Source organism: Pteropus medius, unplaced genomic scaffold, assembly GCF_902729225.1.
Source record: "Pteropus medius unplaced genomic scaffold, Ma_sr-lr_union100, whole genome shotgun sequence".
NCBI classification, from domain to species: Eukaryota; Metazoa; Chordata; class Mammalia; order Chiroptera; family Pteropodidae; genus Pteropus; species Pteropus medius.
Window position 1 is genome coordinate 665,853 of NW_024352839.1, and position 22,933 is coordinate 688,785.

Sequence of the window (22,933 nt, forward strand, 5' to 3'; positions counted from 1 at the left end):
CCTGGTTCGCAGGCTGGAAGGCGTGGCCGCACGGCCCCGGAGTGCCCCATTCAAAGGTTCTGCCGCCGCCAAGAGCGTCCTTCTCAGAATTTCATCCCGCGACCACGGACACCGTGTGACCTGCCGTGCCCATAGCACCGAGCTACGGGAAACCGTGAGCGCCTTCTACCGCCTCAACGTGCTGTGTATGTGTGCCAATCTCTTGGTTCCCTCCTTGATTACCACTCGAGTCTTCACCTTGACACTGTCCTTGAGCTCCATCCTAAACCTTCAAACTTTCCTGAACTTTATTCTGACCCTGGCCTTGCACCAACTCCTGTCCTGCCCAAACCCCATCTTGCCTTTATCCTCTATCCTAATCCCTGACTATGACCCCCGCCTCCTGAACCCTCTTTAAACCTCTATCCTTAAACCTAAATCTGGCCTCTACCCTTTTCTTAAACTGGATCCTAACTTCCATCCTTAACCAAACCCCTAAGCTCAGTTTGGAACTTAATTGTTACTTTGTTCACCTTAAATCTAGTCCCAATCCCGCTTTTAACCCTTTACACCTGTACCTGATCTCAAATCCATCCCGGACCCTGATCTTAACAATTTTGACTCCCGGCGGCGCCACCTCCGCAGACCCTCCAGAGTTCCTGGGGGAACAGGTGCTTGTGGTGACTGCAGCGGAGCAGGGCGAAGCACTGCTGCCAGTGTCGGTGTCTGCCAACCCGGCCCCAGAGGCCTTCAACTGGACCTTCCGGGGCTACCGCCTCAGCCCAGGTGTGGGAATGGGCATGGAGAGGGGTGCAGGTCTTTGGAAAGGGAGGGCCTAGCAGCCCTCTTATCCTGACCTCTCTCAGCTGGTGGCCCCCGGCATCGCATCCTGTCTGGTGGAGCACTACAGCTATGGAATGTGACCCGCGCTGACGACGGCCTCTATCAGCTGCACTGCCAGAATTCGGAGGGCACCGCTGAAGCTCTAGTGCGGCTGGATGTACACTGTGAGCCCCTTCCCCCATCACCCTAGGAAACTAGGTAGCTCTGGGAGCCCCATCCATCATGGAAACCACGCCTACCCAGGGAACTTTGCCCACTGTGGAATCTCCTTATTGTGGAAGCTCCTCCCACCCAGGGATATTCACCCATCCTGGAAGCCTCTCACTCTGATCAACAGTGATGGAAACATGCTTACTCACTAGAGAGATCCTATGTGGAATCTGTCCAGATAGGGGACCAACCTACATGGGAGTTATTCCCACCAAGCCTACTGTGGAAGCCCCACCTCCACACAATTCTGGAAGTCTGGACCTACTCATGTCACCACAGAGGCACAGTAGAAAGTGAGAACAACCTCACTAACCCTGAGAACAACTCGAAGTTCTCCACATAAAGTGCAGACTGTGTCACACCCGTAACTTTCCTGGACACCTCTAAGATACCTCTCCCACCTGGGACCCCCTCCCACCTGGGATCCTCTCCCACCATGGCCTGTTGAGGCCTAAGTGCCTCCCCCAAACCCCTGCCTCTTCCAGATGCTCCCACTATCCGAGCTCTTCAGGACCCCACTGAGGTGAATATTGGGGGTTCTGCGGATATAGTCTGCACTGTTGATGCCAACCCCATCCTTCCGGGGATGTTCAACTGGGAGAGATTGGTGAGAATCTAACCTTTGGTAAAAAGAGGTGGGGCTGGGAGATGTGGTTTCTTGACTGTGAGCCCCTTGGGAGGAGGAGTCACATCTACATGATCTTGTGTAACTATATACATGTCACAGCATGCTCAAGAACTAACTGTTGAATGGCAGATGAATGGATGGATGAGTGGATAGATAACCAGGTGAGTGAGTGGGCAGGTGGATGGATATACTGAATGATAGGTAAATGGGTGGATGAACAGTTAGATGGATGAGTGGATGGAATAACAGATGGACAAAGGGACAAATGAATGAATGGATAAATGGATTAAAGATGAATGACTAGATAATTGAATGAGAGAAATGAGTAGGTAAATGGATTAGATTAGAAAATAGATAGATAGAAGATAGATAGATAGATAGATAGATAGATAGATAGATAGATAGATAGATAGACAGACCATCAGTGTAAAGATATCTGTGAAAAGATGAAGGATCAATAAATGAATGGATGGTTGGATGGAGAGATAGATAAATAGGTGGCTGGATGAATCGATGAACAGATGCATGTACTTATGAGTGGTACATGTATGAGTGAATAGATAGGGAGGATAGGTGGAGAGATGAAAGAGAATAGATGAATGGATTAAAGGAAGACAAGTAGTTGGATTAATGAATGGATGGAAGGAGAGGTAGATGAATGGGTGGATAAGTGGACGAATTGGTGAATAGGTGGATGGTTAAATAGATGGATAGATAGGTGAATAAATGGCTCCATGCATGAATGGTTGGATAAATGGATGGATAGATAAATAGATGACAAGAGGAATTTTTTCTTTGCTAGCTTTGTAAAGAGTGATAGTGGCTGGGAAAATAAAACTACAGAAGGGATAATGGAGCTGGGGCAAAGACTGGGGGCCATCTCCCTGAATCTTGGGCCTCCAGGGAGAAGAGGAGGAGGACCAGAGCCTGGATGATATGGAGAAGATCTCAAAAGGGTCCACAGGGCGTCTTAGGATTCACAATGCCAAGTTGACTCAGGCTGGTGCTTACCAGTGCATTGTGGACAATGGGGTGCCACCTCCAGCCCGAGGGCTGGTCCGTCTTGTCATCAGATGTGAGTAACGCTCATACCCCTGACTTCAGGGCCTGCCACTAAACCCACAATCCTTCTGCATACCTCATTTTGACTCCCAACCGCTCCTAGTTGCTCCCCAGGTGGAACACCCCACTCCTTTAACTAAGGTGGCTGCAGCTGGAGACAGCACCAGTTCTGCCACCCTCCATTGTCGTGCCCGAGGTGTCCCCAACATTGTCTTCACTTGGACTAAAAATGGGGTCCCTCTGGATCTCCAGGATCCCAGGTGAGCCCAGGCTCAGCCAGGTAGCACTCCAGCCCCAACTCTGGTCCCTCAGCCCCAGTTACCCTCTCTGAATTTCTGCTGCAACTCCTCTCCAGGTACATGGAACACACATATCACCAAGGTGGAGTCCATAGCAGTCTCTTGACGATTGCCAATGTGTCTGCAGCCCAGGATTATGCCCTCTTCACATGCACAGCCACCAACCCCCTTGGTTCGGATCACACCAACATTCAACTCGTCAGCATCAGTATGGTGGGAGAAGGCTGTGAGGGTGTTGGGAGGGTGCTCCCTGGGTTAGTCCCCAAGTCTCCAGTTGGCATTGGCAGTGTTCCTGAAACCTGAGAAGTGTTTATAAGTAAGAATGGAGTTTTTGCCTGACCTGAAAATCCTAATGGAGACTGGATTTGCAAGGAAACCCACAACGAAGGAAAAAAAAGGAGGGAGAACTTATTGGCACATGTAACTTAAAAGTAGATTTTCAGGAGTCACTAGATCCAGGTTCAGCTGTTATCAAGAACTCTCCATCTGTTAGGTCTGATTTTCTCTATGTTGTCTTTATTCTAAGGCTTCTCATAGTGGGCTGTTATTCCTGGGGGAAATATAATTTTTTCTCTTCCTAACAGTGGTATAAAAGCACTAGAATTAAGATTCGTTGGCTCTACCTGGCTCCCAGCCCTGAATCAATCATGTGGTCAGGGGAATGCAATACTCTGGTTGTCCAGGCCTTGTCATATGTCCATCCTATAAGGGGTAGAGTCACTCCCATTGGGAGCCTGAAAATGTGGGCAAGTGTTTCTCCAAAGAATAATCAGAGTTCTGTAACCAAGAGAAATGAGGGGAATGGTTATAAGCACAAAAATTCCACTACAAGGAACATATTGTCGATCCTCATTATTTGTAGAGTCTTTATTTGCAAATTTGTCTATTTGCTAAAATTTATTTGTTACCCCCAAATCAATACTCATGCTGCTTTCTCAGTGGTTAGTGACATGCACAAAATGGGTGAAAAATTCGAGTCACCCAGTGAACACATTCTCAGCCTAAGTAGAACAAAGTCACATTCTGCTCTCTCGTTTCAGCTCTCATACATAAATAAATGTGCTTTTCGAGGTCTATTTAGTGCTATATTTTTTTGTGCTTTTTGTTAGTGGTTTTGCTATTTAGAATGGCCCCCAAGCATAGAGCTGAAGTGCTGTCTGGTGTTCCTAACTGCAAGAAGGCTGTGATGTGCCTTATGGAGAAAATACTTCTGTTGGAAAAGGTTCGTTCAGGCATGAGTTATAGCACTATCAGCTATGAGTTTAATGTTAATGAATCAACAAGGTATATTACATAGGGTATCTTTAAACAGAAACAAACAAAACAAGATCATGTAGTGATGATTTGATAAAAATGTGACTACAGGCTTGTAGGAACCTAAGTCTGCATTTTCCCTAGAAGCAGTGGTTTGGTATTTGCTAATTCAGTATTCACAATGACTTTATAGAACATAACCACTATGAATAATGAGAATCGACTATATATTTAAAATCACTCTTAGTAATATCTGGAAGAAATCTTCCAGAGTATTTTTGTATCCTCTGACTACTCTCTCTGTCCTTCTCCTTAAAGGCCGCCCTGATCCTCCATCAGGATTAAGGGTTATGAGCATGACCCCATACTCGGTGGGGCTGGAGTGGAAACCTGGCTTTGATGGGGGCTTGCCACAGAGGTTCCAAATCAGGTGGGTCCTTGTTAAGGCAGAAAGGGGTGGCAGCCAACAGGGCTGGGGCACCCTCCTGAGTGATTGCCCTCCCTCTCATATAGGTATGAGGCTCTGGGGATCCCAGGGTTCCTCTACATGGATGTCCTACCACCCCAGGCCACCACCTTCACACTGACTGGGCTGCAGCCTTCTACGCGATACAGGGTCTGGCTACTGGCCAACAATGCCCTGGGGGACAGCGGACTAGCTGACAAGGGATCTCAGATCTCTATCACCACCCCAGGTGGGAAGGGACAGTCTTGGACAGTTTGCAGAGTTCTGCGGAGGACTTAAAGGGTGGTATGGTGAAGTCAGTACTATTAGTCCCTTTTTATAGATGAAGAAACTGAGGTCCAGAGAGGTTAAGCAATTGTCGAAGATCACAGAGCTGGACGGGGATAGAGATGCGGTTGAAACTCAGACAGGTAAACTCCAGAGACTAGATTTGAGTCACTAAATTATACTATCTGAATGTAATTAGTGACACAAGGGAAGTTAGAAAAGAGTTTGAATTGAATGAAAATAAAAACCATGGGGTGCAGCTAAAGCAGTGCTTAGCAGGGAATTTGTAGCATTGAATGCACATATTAGATTTAAAAAGAAAAAAAGAAAAAAAGGCCTCGAATTAACACTATAAGTTTCCATCTTAAGAAACTAAAAAAAGAAGAGCAAATTAAACCCAGAGGAAACAGAAGGAAGGAAATAATTAAGGTAAGAGCAGAAACTGGCAAACTCAAAAACAGAAAAATAATAGAGTAAGATCAATAAAATTGAAAGCTATTGCTTTAAAAAATTAACAACATTTATAAAGTTAAGCTAGGTGAAAAAGAGAGAAGACACAAGTTAACCAATATCAGGAATGAAAGAGGGAACATTACGTTAATGGAATAATAAGGAAATATTATGAACAACTTTATGCTAATAAATTCAGCAACTTTGATGAAATGAACAAATTCTTTGAATATGAGTAATGAGAACGTTTAGGCTCTGATGGGCCCTGTAGTGTTGTGGTTAATCACAGAGCCTTGTTCAGACAAGCCTGGGTTCCACTTCCAGCTCTGTCAAGTCCTAGTTGTGAAACCTTAGGCAAGTTACTTAACCTCTTTGAGCCTCCGTTAAATTTCTTTGAGCCTCAGTTTCTAAAAATAGGGTGTGCCTTAGTTTCTGAAAGTAAGGTCTATCTCAGACAGTTGTGAGGATTCAATGAGTTAATATATCTAAAGTGTTTAGAACAGGGTCCTGTATGAAGTAAGTGCTATGTAAGTACTAATTTTTAAGAAATGTCTCCTGCTCACCTTCACCTTCTGTTTACTTTGCCCCATGAAAGCACCCTCTTTCTGTCTTTCCTTTTCTGACAGAGCAGACTTTTACCCCATGGAAATAAGGACCCTTTTCCATCCCCACAATCTTCCTTTCTCTCCGTCTCCCCATTCCAGTCTTCCATTTAAGAACTAAAGCATAAAGTACCATACTCACTTCCCTTCTGCTAGAACTTATTCCCCTATTAAGGGATCCTGAGAGCCCAGCATCTTTTTTGGTTAATTTGAAAAATTAACAACTCAGGTTAAAAGAAACTTGCACACTATAAAGCACTCGTCGATAATTAATTAATATTATTATAGACATTAACATGGCTATTAACAGTATCAGCAATTTCCAGCTCTTTTTGAAATATTCCTAAGGGGCAATAAGTCAGTTCCTATAAGTCTCAAAATAAGATGAAAAATTTAATAGGAGACTGAGAAATATTTAAGGCTTATCCCAGATTCTTGGTGTTAATTCACATTTTCTTTATCCACCCCCAGGTCTATACCAGCCTTCTGGAGAACCTGACTACCAGCTGCCCACAGAGCAGCCTGCAGGCAAGTCCTCAATGCCCTGAAAACCCCTTTCTCCCCTGAGAATAGAAGCTTCTGGTCTCTAACACTGCCCCCTCCACCTATAGACACAGCCCCTTAAGACTTAGCTTGGTCCTTGTAGGCCCTCGCTCATTTCCTTAGTTCTTTCTCTTGTGTAGATGCGATCAATTTTTTCTCTTCCCAATTCATTTTAATTCTGAAAGTATTAGCTGATCTCATGCCATGTGCATAGCCTGTATCAGTTGGCTTTTGCTGCATAACAAACCACCCTAAACATGGGCAGTTATAACAACGAACATTATTTCTCGTGATTTAATGAGTGGCTGAACAGCTCTGGTCTGGCTACAGTCAGCTGGCAGCTCAGCTGAGACTGGTTGGTCCAGAATGGCCCCCTCTTCACGTGTCTGATGATCTGGCTCTTGGTTGGGACAATGGTGATAACTGGGCCACATGTCTCCCCTTAGAGGGCCTTAGTCTTGTTTACATGGAGGTGGGCACAGGAGTCCCAAGAGCAGCAAGAGAGGGCAATCTCCAATTTACAATCACCTTTTCAAGCTTCTGATTCTGTCACATTTGCTATTGTCTTAGTGGCTGAAGCAAGTGACATGGCTCAACCCAGAGTCGGTGTAGAAGGGACTACTCAAGAGTATGGATACAGAGAGAAAATTGTGACCATTTTGCAAACAATTCCCTTCAGGGCCTGAGAAGAAGGTTGCAAATGATAGAAATTCCACTATCGTCAGCAATAAAGGAATTGCTTGGCTCTTGAAATTAAAAACTCCAAGTATGGCTGGATTTAGGTGCTCAGAATTTTCACCAAGGATCTACTTATCACTCTCTCAATTTTGCCTTCATCGCTGATGGCTTCCTTCTCGGTTTCCTTCATCAAGAGTACAAAGAAGTTCCACACACACCTCTAGCTTTCATTTCACATCTTAGCCTGTAGAGGTGTGTCCTAAGTGTGCTGATAAAAATCCACCTGGGGTCAAATGCCAGTCTGTGAACCAATCACTGTGAAAAGAGGGATGAGTACTGTGTCTTCCATGGAGTTCTGAAGCACCATACAGACTGAGACCAGGGTAGTGGCTGTTTCCTCAAAGGGAAATGAGTGTTGTTAGAAAAAGATGGAGAATGGATGCTGAATGGATATATACTTAGAGGGACTTAGTCTTGTCCTCAGGGATACATACAGCAGAGGAGTCTAATATTGTCTGGGATGTAAGTTTGTGTGAAGAAGTCATTTGAGATGATGTTAGAAGGGTGAATAAGAGTTGAGAAGAAAGGACATTTAAGAGCAGACATTTGACTATTCCAAGGCTTAGAGGTGTATTTGCCTCAGTGAATCTAGAAACAGCATGGTTAGTTAGTGAGGCTGGAGGGTCCAACATCTGAGTCTTTGTTTGATGGTCAAGACTGGAGATCAGAAGATGGTCAGAAGAGGCCAGATCACAGGTCCTGAATACTCAGATAAGAAGTTGAAGCTCCTGCCTGAGTCCCTACACAGAGAACCCTGCTCTAGGCCTAGAGCCAGTTGTTGTGGACTCACTGAAGTGGGTACCTTCCGCCCTCAGGCTCCTCGGAGCTGCCTCTGCTGTCTGTGCTGTTTGCTGTTGGGGGTCTTCTGCTGCTTTCTAATGCCTCCTGCGTTGGTAGATTCCTTTGGCAGCGGAGATTGAGGCGTCTTGCTGAGGGTGAGGAGACACTCGTCCTGCTGGGATGGAGGCCCAAGGGTGATGGGGATCCCTGGGGCTGCTGCAAATTGAAGGTTTCCCAGGGCCAAGTAGACTTGAAGGGAGTGTCTCTGATCTCCTTTTTCTTACTTCTCTCAGGCATCTCAGAGAAGACAGAGGCAGGGTAAGCGGGGCAATTTTTCTGTAAGAAAGGCTCTAGGGGAGGTTTGAGGGTGACAGGCATCAAAAGGTCAACACCTAACTGCCCTCCATACTTCCACCCTGGAAGGTCAGAGGAGAGCCAGATCAAGAATGACTATGAGGAGAGCCAGTGGACTGGAGACCGGGACACTCGAAGCTCCATGGTGAGTCGGGGTGCTCCTCACAGCCCTGCTGATGGAACTGACAGTGACTAAAATTCTGCCATTAGATTTAGGTTAATCATTGCCTTTTCCAGGAAGTAGAGAGTCAGAGAATGAAAAACACTTTATCTGTTTTTTTGTTTTTTGTTTTTGGTGGGGATGGATGTTGACAGCTTAGCACAGCAGATGTAGAGCCATATTATCACTCCATGAAGGACTTCAGCCCCCAGCTGCCACCAATGCTGGAGGAGGTGTCTTATTCCCAAGGTGAGTTATGACCACATCAGAACTCCCTCCACTTATAGCTACCCCTGACATCTGCACTGGGTGCCCTGATCGTCCCTTCTTTCCACTCCAACTCCAGGTTTCACAGATCTTGAAGAGGAGGATATGGCCTTTCCTGGGCACCTTTATGATGAGGTGGAAAGGCTGTATGCCCTGTCTGGGGCCTGGGGACACCTCTATGATGAAGTACAGATGGTGAGATTTATATCAGCGGAAGTCATTCATGGCTAGTACCAGAAACCTGCATCCTACTGCTTATATTAGTCAGGGTAAACTAGCTGCTATCCCAGATAGGCCTGGCCATAACCCAGTGGCCTAAAAAAGACAGTCTATTTCTTTCTCACATAGCAGTCAGAGGTGAGTGGCTCTGCTGCATGTGGTTATTACAGAACCCAAGTTCTCTCCATTGTGGTCCTCTGCCATTCCTTAGCATATCGTCCAAGTTTACATGGATGGGCCAATTCACTGAGAGTTTCAACCAGTGGGAGAGGGAAAAAGAGTGTGAAGGAAGCACAACCCTGCCTTATGGTCTGGGCTTAGAAATTGTACACTCTACTCTACTGGTGAGAACGTAGCCACATGGTCACACCTAACTGCAAAGGAAGCTGAGAAATGTAGTCTAGCTTGGCAGCTATATGCCTCACTACAGTTCTGTTACTGTTGGATAGTTAGCCATCTCCACTATATTGGTTAATCAGAGATATAAAGAAAGAGTTTTTTTGCCCCCTCAGTTGAAAAGTCAAAGCATAAAATTGTCTTCAGGCCCACCCAGCTGGACTCAGAATTTCCTCCCTAAAGATGTCCCTAGAAAATCCAGGTTTCTATCTTATTAGATGAGAAACCTCAAAGAAAGAGAATGCCTTTTTCCCCAATATCTCCAAATCTCCATTGTTTATTGGTCTAGCTTGGGTCACATTCTCATCGCTGAACCCCTGAGGCAGGATAAGCTAATTGGACAGGTCTGGATCCGTGTCCACCCATGGCATCAGGGAGTAGGGACCAGGCCCACTCAATCTGCTGGACTGAGTGGAGAGGGACAGAACGCCCAGAGAGAAGTGAACATAGTGGCTGGGCAGGCAAAAACAACAGACAGGTATTTTGACCATCAACTACCCCCCACCAACTACCCACAGTAAAGGAGGTGGGGCAGAACCCCTGACTTTTGGTATGGCTTTGGCTAATGCTGGGCCAAGTATTTCTCTCGGTAACATTGTTCCAGATGGTGGAAATGAGAGTAAAATGCTGTCCGTGGTGCTGAACCATATGTGCCCTCTAAAGCACAGATGTAGTCTGCACACTTTTCCGGTAAAGGACCAGTAGATATTTTGGGCTTTGCAGGACATACTGTCATCAAAACTACTCAGCTCTGCCACTGTAGTGTAAAAACAGCCATAGTCAGTACATAGACAAATGAGTGCGGCTAAGTTCTAATAAAACTTTTTTTTGAACACTGAAATTCGAATTTCATATGTCACAAATATTATTCTTTTGATACTTTCCCAGTGGTTAAAAAATGTGAAAATGTTCTTAGCTCTTAGAAAGTACACAAACAGGTAGCAGACCATATTTGGACCATGGGCAAGTCTGCTCCAAAGTTTGCTGAGCTGAAAAAAATCATTTCTCCCAATATTAGGGCAAAGCACATCCCAAGGAAGGACCACTCTACATGGCATAATTTTTCTTTTCTATTTTGATGAGAAAATGTTTTGGAAATTCATAAGACTGATGGAATCATGACTCACATTCCACAATTTCCATAGCTGACATTGTGGGCTTTTAAAAGTTTCATATTTCTGACATTTAAATTATTTTTCTGACAAGAAATCATGAGATATCTTGGGCTTGCTTAAAAATAGTCCAGTTAGTGTAGGTGGGGGATGAAAATATAAAGCTATAGATAAGTCAAGATTGACAAAGTGTTGATATTATTAAAGCTCAGCGATGGGTACATGCAGATTCATGATAAGAATTCATTATAATCCCTATCTTCTTCGTGTATGTTGGAATTTCCCCATAATTGTAAGGTAAAACCTTTTTTTCTGGGAAGTAAAGAGGGGTGCGTATCCCTAGAGCTTCAGTGATGACCCAAAGGACATCTCTCTATGGCTCTAACTCCACCTTTGTTTCTCGTCAGAGCCCCAGTGACCTCCACTGGTCTAAGGACAAGTATGAGGATCCAAGAGGAATCTATGATCAGGTGGCAGGAGATTTGGACACTGTGGAACCTGATTCTCTACCCTTTGAGCTGAGGGGACATCTGGTGTGAGAAGCTTCTCGACACCCTCTTCTTACACCCGCAGGACATAACATTCCAGTGGCCCTTTTCATTCTGGCCTGGGATGAGCTCGTTAAGTGAGCTCCATAAGATACAAACGGACTGGACTTTTTCAGGAGAGGACATGGAGGGGTGTGTGTAAGTGACAAAAGATGATTTAAGCTGGTGTCAAAATATCAAGAAGACTCCTCCTGGGATTGGCTTTGGAAACTAAACTTCTTTAAAGGGACACAGTGACTTGTAAAAGATATCTAATAAAAGTTGTTTTGAGAGTTTTATGCTTTTTAAATTAAATTTTCATAAGCAGGAAAAGGCATGTTTAAAAACTCAGTTCATTTTGAGTTTAACTATATAGCTAATAAGAAGTGGAATTTCTGAACTATTATTATGTCCTACTTGTTTTATTATTCTCTACAGTTATCTAAAACATGATGTATAAACTATGACACACATGTAAACATAAATAGACTCTATAGAAAATAAAATAGACTATCAAAATGAGCTAGGCACCAAATAATACAGACTATATGATTTCCCTTACAGAAATTCTAAAACAGACAGTTAATCTATGGTGACAGAGCAGATCAGTGTTGTCTGGGGGCTATGAGAAAGGAATTGACTGTGAAAGGGCTTGCGAGAATTTTGGGAGGGTGATGGAAGTGTTCTATATCATGATTGTTGTGGTGGTTACATGGCTATATAGATTTGTCAAAGATTGTTGAACTGTCCACTTGACTTCATTTTATGGTACATAAGTTATATCTCAATAAAGATGACTTTAAAAACAGTCTCCACAATAAAGCAGCCCAGCAAGAGAATTCTTCTTCTTTGTATTGAATAGCAGAAAAAGAACTGAGAAATTTATTTCCCTGGAGAACAGAATATAGTTAAGTATAATCTTTCTTTAGGTCTTCACTTCTACTTTATTAATAATATTATCAAAATTGTTTAGCTCAAATGCTTTCCCATATTTAGTTTTCATCACTATAAACCCAAAATAAGTTTTTACATCATAGCACTTGAATACACAAATAGGAAAGGTTCAAATTACTTCCCTTTAATTAAAAAACAATTCCATTCTTAAAAGTGCATTTCTAATTGTGCATTTTTCTTTTCTAAGAAGAAACCTATAACATTTTGCTTCCACATTGGCTAAACAGGAAAGATGAATTTATTATCTCTTTTAACTGATAATTCCAGGGGAGTGTTGGCTTCAAGCACTGTTGGATCCAGTATGGAAACAAAGCCATGAGGAGTCAACCTCTTTGTATCTCTTGGCATTGTTTTATCTGTGTTGACTTAATTCTCAGGTAGACTCTTCATTTGATAGACAAAGATGAGTACTTACAGGTCTAGGCTGGCATTCCACAAGCTCAGTAGCCGAAATGCCTCTTTTGCCAATACTTCTGGAAAATCCTGAAATTCATCAGTCCAGATTGGGTTTTATGCCCATCCCTGAACCAATCAGTGTGGGCAGGGCACAAAATATGCTGATAATCCAGGTCCTGGGTTGTTCCACATCACGTAAATTATTTGAGTAAGGCTCTCCAAAGGAACTTCAGGCTGTTGTTGAGTCTTTGCATGTAATTCCTACTTCCTGTTTTTCGTTGTCTGAATCCATGTAGCAGATATCTATTGCTTCTGTCTGACCAGAATCTAGTTCCTCTTAATTTATATAGATATTGTTGAATGAGACAAGTTCTTGATTACACCAAGCCCCTGGATCCAGCTGAACCTGAAGTCAGAGCAACTCTTGGACTTTAAATTCCCATCCCTGTTAAATCGACCCAAATAGTGTCTTCAGTTAGTTGCAACCATAAATTACCCTCTTCCTAAAGTCAGTTTGAATGTAGTTTTTAGTTAACTGATACAAAAATGAATAATTTACAAGGGGCAGAAACTCATTCAAACTAATAGAGCTAAAATATCATTTATGTTATTAGTTACTAAGAGAAAAATAGTAATTTTACAGCGGAGGAAACCTGACAGATGTCATCTTAACCAAATGGTCAAAGTTAATTAACATTACCAGGCGTAGAACAAATTGACATCATGGGCCACCTGATATAAAATTTTGAGGATACAACAGTATGTTAATGATATTCCTGACTAAAGTGCATAACTTAAATCTAATCATGAGGAAGATATTGAAATTGAGGGATATCTTAAAAATAACTGGTCTGTGTTTTTCATATATGTCAAGGTCATGCAACACAAAAGAAGACTGAAGGATTGTTTCAGATTAAATGAGACTAAAGGGACATGAAAACTGAGGGCAACACATAATTTCTATAAAGAGTATTATGGGGACAACTGACAAAATTGAAAAAGAAATGTAGATTAAATAATAATATTGTATCAATGCTAACTCTATTGTACTACAGTTCTGTACTACAGTTCTGTAAGAGAATGTTCTGAGGAAATGTGCGCTAATATATTTAAGGTAAAAGGGTATTGTGTTTTCAATCTACATTTGAACAATTGAAAAAAATAATATGCGTTTATACACAGACATAGAAAAAGATAAAACAAATGTGATAAAATGCTGACGTTTGGAGAACATGAGTGAAATCTATTGGAATTTTTTCGTATCATTCTTAGAACATTTCTGCAGATCTGAAATTGTCAAAACAAAAGTTATTTTAAAAATGTAGTCTAAGAGTTCATAACAATGTCATAGAAGCAAAAAATAGGAAGAACAGCTGGATCTCATGGGTTGTGTAAATCTTTCATTGGTCACACCATCTTCTTGTCTGCAACCCTAAACAGATTTCTTCCATTCTCCTATTGTAGATACTTAGCTTCCCTCCTTGTCCATAATTATTGCTTGGACATAATTATGTAGCACTTGAATACGCAAATTGAGAATTATTTGTGTATTTCCCTTTAATTAACAAACCATTCCATTCTTAAAAGTGCATTTTAATTGCGCATTTTTCTTTTCTAAGAAGAGATACAGAGAGGTTGACTCCTCATGGCTTTGTTTCCATACTGGATCCAACAGTGCTTGTCCATAATTAATGCTTGGACTGCCCAAGTTCTAGAGCACCTTGAAGCCCAGTACCACACAGTTGCTTGACTCTAAAATGTAATGCCTATATTCCAAATTTCAGACAGGACAAATTGGATTGGCCCAAGTTGGGTTAAGAAAAAGAAATCATATAGGAAATGAAGAATATCTAGAACTGGATGAAAATGAAAATACTACCCATCAAAACCTGTGGGGAGTATCAAAAACAGTGCTTTGAGGGAAATTTATACTCTTAAATAATTATGCTAGAAAAAGAGAAAGTTCCAAAGTCATGAATTGACCATGTTAATAAACTAGAAAAAGAACCATAGAATAAATTCCCCAATAGTTCACAGAATAATAAAATGAAATAAATTAATAAAAAATGTAAAATAGAAATTCTTTTTTAAAAAGCCAACACCATGTTCTCTGAAAGTAATAAAACATACAAATCTGATGACAGTAAAAAAGAAAGTCATCAAGGTTATGAATGAAAAGGGCAAGGTAGCTATGAAAAGCAAGGATTAAAAGGAAAGTAAGAGCTTTCAGTCCTAAACTTTTTTTGTGATACTAAAGCAAGCTCAGAGATTGTGTGGTGTGTGCGTGCATGTGTGTGTGTGCGCGTGCGTGCGTGCGTGTGTGTGTGTGTGTTGCGTGGGGAGCCGTAACAACTCCAAGGTGAGGTGGAAGAGGCCAAGTAGAGTGAGGGGTATGCACAGGAGGGCTGCCCAGTGCAGGTTGTTAGAGTCTTAGTGTAGTGAAAAAGACCGGTATCAGAGCAAGGGTAGCAGCAACAATGTGAGATCAGTTACATACAGAGGGATTGATCAACGAAATAAATATATTAATGATAACCAGATTGCTCACTATCAGAGAAGGGGCTTTGCATGGACCAGAATGCATCATGAACCAAGGATAATGGTTAATCCATACGGTGTCCCTGCAGTCCAGAAGAAAAAAGATAAACAGAAGAAAATGAAAATGCTCAGGCACAACCATGTGTTTATGGGAATGTAAATCAATACAACTACTTTGCAAAAAACTATTTGTATCTACTAAATCTGAACATATGCATTACCCTTTGACCTGTAAGTACATTCCTAGGTATATACCTAATAGTATGTTCACATACATACTTATATATGTGAACAAAAACTAGAGACAACCCAAGCATTCATCAAAGGAGAATAGATAACTAAATTCTATATTCATCCAATGATACTATGGCATTGAGAATAAATGAACTACTAATACAGATAACAAATGGACAAATCTTAACAAACATAACATTTTTTTTTAGACTGAAAGTTAATATATTTAGTACACAAACTATTACCAAGGAATAAAATAAGCTGACTATCCTAATGGAAAAATGGGCAAGAACAAGCAAGTCGCAAAAGAAAAAAAAAAGTGGCAAATAAACATGTGGAAACATTCAATACCAAAGAAATACAAAGGCAAATAAATGTAATTTTTGCCCATCAGGTGATCAAAACTTAAAAGGATACTCATACGCAGCGTTAGCAAAAATGTAGCAAAAGAGGCCACTGTTGGTGGGGTATAAATTCGTAACTTTGCCTTAGACTTCCCTAGATTTCCATACCTAAGATTAAAGTCAAACAGATGTGCAGAAGTCAGACAGATGTGCAGACATTTATGGAAGTATGTTAACCCCTGCAATATTTATAACAGCATAAAACTGAAAACAACCTAAATGTCTATCAATGTGGTAATAGTTAAATAAATTATGGTAAATCTACATAATTAATTAAAATGGACTTGTGAATTATATTTATTTACCTAGGCTGATGGACATTATTTAAAAAAATTTTTCAATTACAGTCGACATTTAATATTATATTAATTTCAATTGTACAGCATAGTGGTTAGACATTTATTTAACTTATAATGTGAGCCCTCCTCCTGATAAGTCTAGTACCCCCCTGACACCATACACAGTTATTACAATATTATTGGCTATATTTCCTATGCCATATTTTATTATTTTTATTTTTGATATTTTATTTTCGATTTTTCAATTATAGTTGACATTCGACATTATTTTAAATTAGTTTCAGGTGTACAGCATAGTGGTTAGACATTCATGTAGTTTATGAGTTGATTCTCCTGATTAGTCTAGTACCCACCTGGACCCATACATAGTCATTACAACGTTATTGACCATATTCCTTATGTTGTACTTTATATGCCTGTGACTATTTTGTAACTACCGATGTGCACTTTTTAACACCTTCACTTTTTTCATGCAGCCGCCCAACCCTCCTTCCATCTGCAACCATCAGTTTGTTCTCTGTACCTATGAGTCTGTTTCTGTTTTGTTTGTTCATTTATTTTGTTCTTTAGAGGCCATGTATAAGTGAAATCATATATTTGTCTTTATCTTATTATGCTTATTTCACTTAGCATAATAATGTCTAGGCCCATTTATGCTTTCTCAAATGGTAAGATTTCATTTTTATGGCTGAGTAATATTCCATTGTATATATGTACCACCTCTTCTTTATTCAATTGTCTATTGATGAGCACTTAGGTTGCTTCCATATCTTGGCTATTGTAAATTGCACTGCAGTGAACATAGGCGTTCGTATATCTTTTTGAATTAGTGTTTTAGATTTCTTTAGATACATACTCAGAAGTTGAATTGTTGGGTTATAAGGCAATTCTGTTTTTAATTATTTGAGGAAGCTCCAAACTGTTTTCCATAGTGGCTGCATCAATTTGCAATCCTACCAACAGAGTACGAGGGTTCCTTTTTCTTCAAGTCCTTACCAACACTGCTGCTTCTTGATTTATTCATGATAACCATTCTGACAGTGTGAGGTGATATCTCATTGTGGTTTCAATTTGCATTTCTTTGATGATTAGTGACCTCGAGCATCTCTTCAAATGTCTATTGGCCGTCTGTATGTCCTCTTTGGAAAAATGTCTATTCAAGTCCTCTGCCTATCCCTATGCTGTACTTTACATCCCAATGACTATTTTATATCTGCCAGTTTGTATTTCTGAATCTCTTCACCTTTTCCATGCAGTCCCCCAAACTCCCTACCATCCGGCTACCATCAGTTTCTTCTCTGTATCTATGAGTTTGTTTCTGTCACAAACATAAATCGAATCAAAGAAATAAGACTCCAAAGGAAACATATCGTATAATTTCATCTACTTAAAGTTAAAAACAGGCAAAACTAATTTGTGGCACTAGAAGTCAAGAGTGGTCATTTTTGGGAGAGAGAGAGAGTGATTGCAATAGGGCACAAGGAGGACTTCAAGGGGACTGATAATATCGTTTCTTGACCTGAGTGCTAGTTACACAGGTATTGTCACTTTCTGAAAACTTGTCAGACTGAACACTTGTAATATGGGCACATTTCTTTTATTATTATAATACACATCATCTCATTTATTCTTCACAAAACCGTATGAGGTAAAGATTATCCTCTCCATTTGACTGACAAGGAAACAGTCTCAGAGAAGTTAATTAACACACTTAAGGTCATTATCTATTTAAATAGCAGACCCAGACTGAAAACTAGATCTGTCTGATTCCAGAAACCATGCTCCGTTTAGGTCAAGATGTTTCTTTTTAAGTTACTTATCCAAAATTACATGATGAGGGATAATGGAACTGGATTCAAAACTCAGTGTGGGTGCACTGGATCAGGTTTGAACAGGATCCCCAAATAAAGTCCAACACAACAGCTTCTAGCACTAACCAACGACGTCCTAAATTTTTTTCTGTCTTTTATTGTTAGTCCTGATTTATTCCACATACTCAATATCTTAACTAAATTACAGATTTGCTTTCTCTTGAAACCTGTAAAACTGAGAAGGACGGGGGCACATTTCTTTTTGTGTGTCATACATCATTAAAACTTTACATTATATCTCATAGGTGGCATTATGTTTGAAATTGTGGTTTTCCGATATGGTGAACGGCCTTTGGTATCCTACTGAACAATAAAATTTTTTTTCGTTCTATTTATATCATAGTTTCATTTCAGAAAAAGTCACTATATTGTCACTTAATATAACACGCAACCATGTCGTGCGTGTATGCGTGTTATATTAAGAATTTCATATAATTATAAAACAATTATTACCCACATGGGTGCCTTTAAGGACATTTTCAAGTTGTTCAGGACGCGGAGGCAGTGTCCCGCATTTCTGGTCTCTGACCTCTAAAAGTGTAGCGCCCTCCAATCAATGTGGCAACCAATAACGTTTGCGCAAATTTCCATGCTCCCACCAGGGGGCGGTACCGCCCCGTTTGAGAAGAGCCAATTTAGTCCGAGATTCTAAATAAGCGGTCGTATACTTTGGGTCTGGAGCTCAGCAGAAAGGTCTGTGCTAGAGATAAGAACTCCAGTGGTGGTAAGAGTGTCCTCTGCACGTAAGTGATCACCAAGCCCCGATATTAAAAGCTAAGTAGCTGTGCAGGGCATGGGGGCGTAGAAGACGCAGGAGCACAGTGTGCGGAGGGATTTTCCCAAAATCGTTGCTGGAGAATAACTGTCGAAGCATGAATTGAGGCCAGTGAAATGTGCAACGACAAATCACGATGGTCATCTTATGGTATTTGTACTTTATCCTGTGGGTAACAGGAAGCCATTGAATGCTTGAAACAACAACAGACAGCATTTATGAGCTGTTTCCATATGCCAATCCCTATTCTAAGTTCTTTTTATGTTTTCTCTCCCGGAACCATCAGAACCATTCATGAGCCCAGTTAGTCTGTTATCCAATGCCCATTCACCCTTTTCCATGGAGAGTCTTTGGAAGCAGCAATGCCTAGTCCCCCACTTCAGCTAGGCTTTGTGTGTCGTATCTAGCCCACCCTACTTGGGGCTCCACGGATAGGCGTATCACTTAGATCTGTGATCGGCTTAGTCATCAGGTGACCCAGTCAGAACTAATGAAAGGACTCTGACCCCACAGCTGTTCTCCCACTTAGAACTCTGCCTCTGTGCCAATATTCAAACCTTTTCTCCTCTCACCACAAAATGGATAATCACTCACAGAAGGATCATCTGGGAACATTATTCAAGAACCTTCCATAGCTGCTGCTGAGCAGCAGCCTATTGTAGTTCTGTCGGTTCTGCCAGGCACTTAACATCCCCCGCCTAGTCTCTCTCCTTCCCAAACTGTCAGTTTCAACTTTACTTTCCCCCAGTTCTAGTTTGTGCTTCAGGTAAGTTAGAAGTAATGTTTTTCTCCTCTGTGAACCATAGTTATTTCTACCTCCTTGCCTTTAATTTACCTGTGATCTCCACCTGGGATTCTCAACCTTTTTTTCAATAAGAATTTGTGGGGTGTCTATTCCATGCTATTGTTTAAAAAAATGATTAAAGAAGACAATTTAGATGATACAAACAAACTTTAATACTTCATGAGGTGGACGGTCTCCTTTCGGAGAACTGCAAAATGGGACAGAAGGCAAGAAGCTTTTATAGGATAAAGAATGAAGAACAAGAAAGGGACAAGTAGAAAATATCTGATTGGCTGGGGCCACACGGCAACCTCGTTTGGGATGAGAAGGCCTAAGGGGGTTTGGTGTTTGGGGATTGCCTGATTGGATATACTGCGTTCCTGTTCAGACACAGCATTTGCAGAGACATAAAAGGTAACTAAGTTTTGGTTGGCTGATGTGGCACCCCAGGCACGAGTGGCTCCATTTTGGGCCTAGAGATTTATTTCAACACTATACTCCATAGGATGCAGAAACAGAGAATAGATCTAGTTATCTTCGGTGTTGTACAATTTCATTTTGATGTGTTTAGGCATGAATTTCTTTTTATTTATCTAGTTTAGGAGATGCTTGGTTCTTAGAACTGTGGATTCATGTTTTTCATCAGTTTGGGGAAATTCTCAGCCATTATTTCTTCAAGGATTGCCTTTCCTACATTCTCTCTTATTTCTGTTTTGGGGACTTTTTTTGATATTTGATGTTTCTTACTTCTATTTCATATATTTATCTCTTTTTCCCCTTTTGCTGTGTAATTTCCTGACTTATCTTTCAGCTCAATAGTTCTATCTTCAGCTATGCCTGGTATACTGAGTTTTTAATTTTCGTTTCAGGAATTACCTTTATTATATTTTTTATTTCTGGAAGTTTCACCTTTCTTTTAATTTTTCAAATCCACTTTTTCATTCCTGATATTCTCTTGTTGTTTGCTTATATTTATGGTTGTGTATTTTATTTCTTTAAATATTTTACAGAGTTTATAGTCTGATTTTGACAATTCCAGTATCCAAAATTTTTTCAGGTCTGAATCTTGGTTTGTTATGACATTGTATTTTTCAAAGATGGCCATAACAAGATTCACTTCTCTTACGATGTGGCTTGACACTATCCACTGAAAGATAAGATAGAATCTGTATTCCCAGTTTGATCTGGGCGGGTTTATGACTGTGGCAGAAGTGATACTGTGTGACTTCCAAGAGTAGGTTATAAAAGGCAATAAAACTTCTTCCTGGTTCCCTTAGGATGCTCACTCTAAGAACTTGACCATCATGCTGTACAGAAACCCAAGTAACTATAGAGAAGAACCGAGGCCCTCAGCCCATAATGTTGACTGAGATTCCAGCCAACTAGCCAGTAACAAGTTGTCAGGTACATGAGTATAGCATCTTGAAAGTGCCTCCTCTAGTGTCAAGTTGAGCCACCCCTCTTCTGTTCTATACTACATAGAACAGAAACCTGCAGAAATTGCCAATTTGTAAGCAAAATAAATGATTGCTGTTCTTTTAAGCCATCAGGTTTACTAAGGGTAGTTTATTTTGTAGCAGTAGATAACTGGAGCAGTTGCTTCTGCTGACTCTCACTCATGGTGGCTTACTTTCTTGCGTGCTTGGTGATTGCGAGCTTAGTTACCGGGAGTCCTGAAACTTAAATTGGGAAAACCTTCCTTTACACAGGGTTTGTTTCTGGTTCTGGTGGTTCTTAAGGGACACTATTGACCTGAGTCCATCTCAGTCCCTCTCAGGGTCTTGGTTTAACTTGAGAGTACCAAGGCCAGGCTCTCCATCTCACCAATAGCTCAAGACTCAGCATCTCAATAGCAATGCTATTATGAGCGACCACTCTCAGGGAGACTCCACCTCTCCCGCAGTCCCATTCTACCCTTTGCCAGATCATGACTTTTTGGAGGAGGTGATTCTGGTAGCCTCAAGATGACAATGACTCAAGAAGTGGGTCTTATCCATAATCCACTTGTATTGCCATATGAAGGAATCTCCAAATCCCTTGTCCATAGCAAATGCCAAAAAAACCACCCAAACATTAAATCATTCATTCAGCAAAAAAAATCATTAAATCATTCATTCAGCAAAAATTAAGTCCTGTGCTAATCAATGGGAATTAGCATCCCTGGCTTCAGTACACTATATGTGTTGTAATGCATTGTTGCTGGGAGAACTAGGTGCTGTTTACTTGACTCTACTGGGAAAGGACAACTGGATGCTTCTGCCTGGCATCTCCTGGACCCTATGCTCCTCTTCCTTTTGATATTTTCAATCTATATCCTTTCGGTGTAATAAACCATACGCATGAGTAAAAAATGCTTTTCTGAGTTCTGTGAATCCCTCTAGTGACTCAGTGAACCTGAGGTGGTTTTTGGGATCCCCAGACATGAGGATGCTTAATGGTATATATCTCACCAGGAGCACAGACACAAATGAGACTGTGCATACACAGCACGTAATGATCACAGCCAGTACTTACTGAGCCCATATTGCGTACTAGGCTGTGTGTGTCCCTGAACTCATCGGATCCTCATAACAACCTTGTGAGACTGATACTATGATTACTTTTTAATTCTCATCCTTCAACCCATGATTAACTTTTTACTTTTTATTGTGATATGTATTTTACATTCGAGAGTATAAAATATAGATGTATAGCTTTAAAAAATACTTATGTGAACAACTGTGAATCATCATCATTTAAGAAAAAAAGAACATAGAAACCTTCATGAGTCACTACCCAGTGACAACTCCTCCCATCCCCTGAGGTAACTACCTCTCTGGCTTTTGTAATAATCATTTTCTTGCTCACCTTTTCTTTAAAGTTGGACCATCCATGTATGTATGTATCGCCAATACTTTATTGCTTTATTTAATTTCCCTGCTTTCAAGTTTATTGAATGGAATAATACAGCATGTCCTTGGTGCCTGGCTTCTTTCACTCAACATTATGTTTGTGAGGTTTGTCCATATGGTTTGTTCTTTTTTCATTGCTTTATAGTATTTTGTTGTATAAATATACCACAATATATTTATACATTCTCCAGTCAATGAACAGTTAGGTGACTCCCATTTGGAGCTATTACAAACGTTGCTGCTATGAACATTCCTTCCTCTACATATTCCCTGAAGCCCATGTTCAAGTTCTCTAGGATATATACTTAGCATGGAACAGCTGGGTTAGAGGTTTAGGTATTTTCCAATTTATTCAATAACACTGCACTTTCCCCCATTTTATGATGAAGGAATTGCAACAAGAGAGGTCAAGTAACTTTCCCAAGATCACGAAGTCAAACTGCCTTGAAACCAGAGGTCCTTTCTCCCAGAGCCCTGCTCTCACTTAGCACCCACTGTCACATGTTCGTGAGCTGTTATGCTGAGGGTTGTCCTTTCCTGTCCCCGTTATTCTGAACTCTGTCCTTATCAGTTGATAATTAACTGACCTCCAAGGAGCCTGTGATCCTAAAGATTTGCCTTTTCCTGGCAA

At 41.0% G+C, this 22,933-nt stretch overlaps 1 protein-coding gene across 4 annotated transcripts in view; it reads left to right on the top strand.

Annotated features, from left to right (window-relative positions):
* NPHS1 (NPHS1 adhesion molecule, nephrin) overlaps positions 1 to 11,451 on the top strand; it is a 17,461-nt gene extending 6,010 nt beyond the window's left edge. Inside the window, exons 14-29 of one of the 4 annotated variants that reach the window (XM_039850089.1) lie at positions 13 to 185; positions 625 to 765; positions 846 to 986; positions 1,518 to 1,639; positions 2,564 to 2,735; positions 2,826 to 2,982; positions 3,078 to 3,229; positions 4,594 to 4,705; positions 4,789 to 4,970; positions 6,532 to 6,588; positions 8,157 to 8,276; positions 8,415 to 8,439; positions 8,545 to 8,620; positions 8,791 to 8,884; positions 8,982 to 9,097; positions 11,037 to 11,451. In XM_039850089.1, coding sequence (XP_039706023.1) covers positions 13 to 185; positions 625 to 765; positions 846 to 986; positions 1,518 to 1,639; positions 2,564 to 2,735; positions 2,826 to 2,982; positions 3,078 to 3,229; positions 4,594 to 4,705; positions 4,789 to 4,970; positions 6,532 to 6,588; positions 8,157 to 8,276; positions 8,415 to 8,439; positions 8,545 to 8,620; positions 8,791 to 8,884; positions 8,982 to 9,097; positions 11,037 to 11,168 — 1,972 coding nt within the window. In that variant the 3' untranslated portion in view covers positions 11,169 to 11,451. Of the gene's footprint in view, positions 1 to 12; positions 186 to 624; positions 766 to 845; positions 987 to 1,517; positions 1,640 to 2,563; positions 2,736 to 2,825; positions 2,983 to 3,077; positions 3,230 to 4,130; positions 4,410 to 4,593; positions 4,706 to 4,788; positions 4,971 to 5,063; positions 5,152 to 6,531; positions 6,589 to 8,156; positions 8,277 to 8,414; positions 8,440 to 8,544; positions 8,621 to 8,790; positions 8,885 to 8,981; positions 9,098 to 11,036 lie in introns of those variants that run through there. The other 3 variants (XM_039850090.1, XR_005650118.1, XM_039850091.1) reach the window with 3 other exon arrangements.
* Positions 11,452 to 22,933: the final 11,482 nt, after the last annotated feature.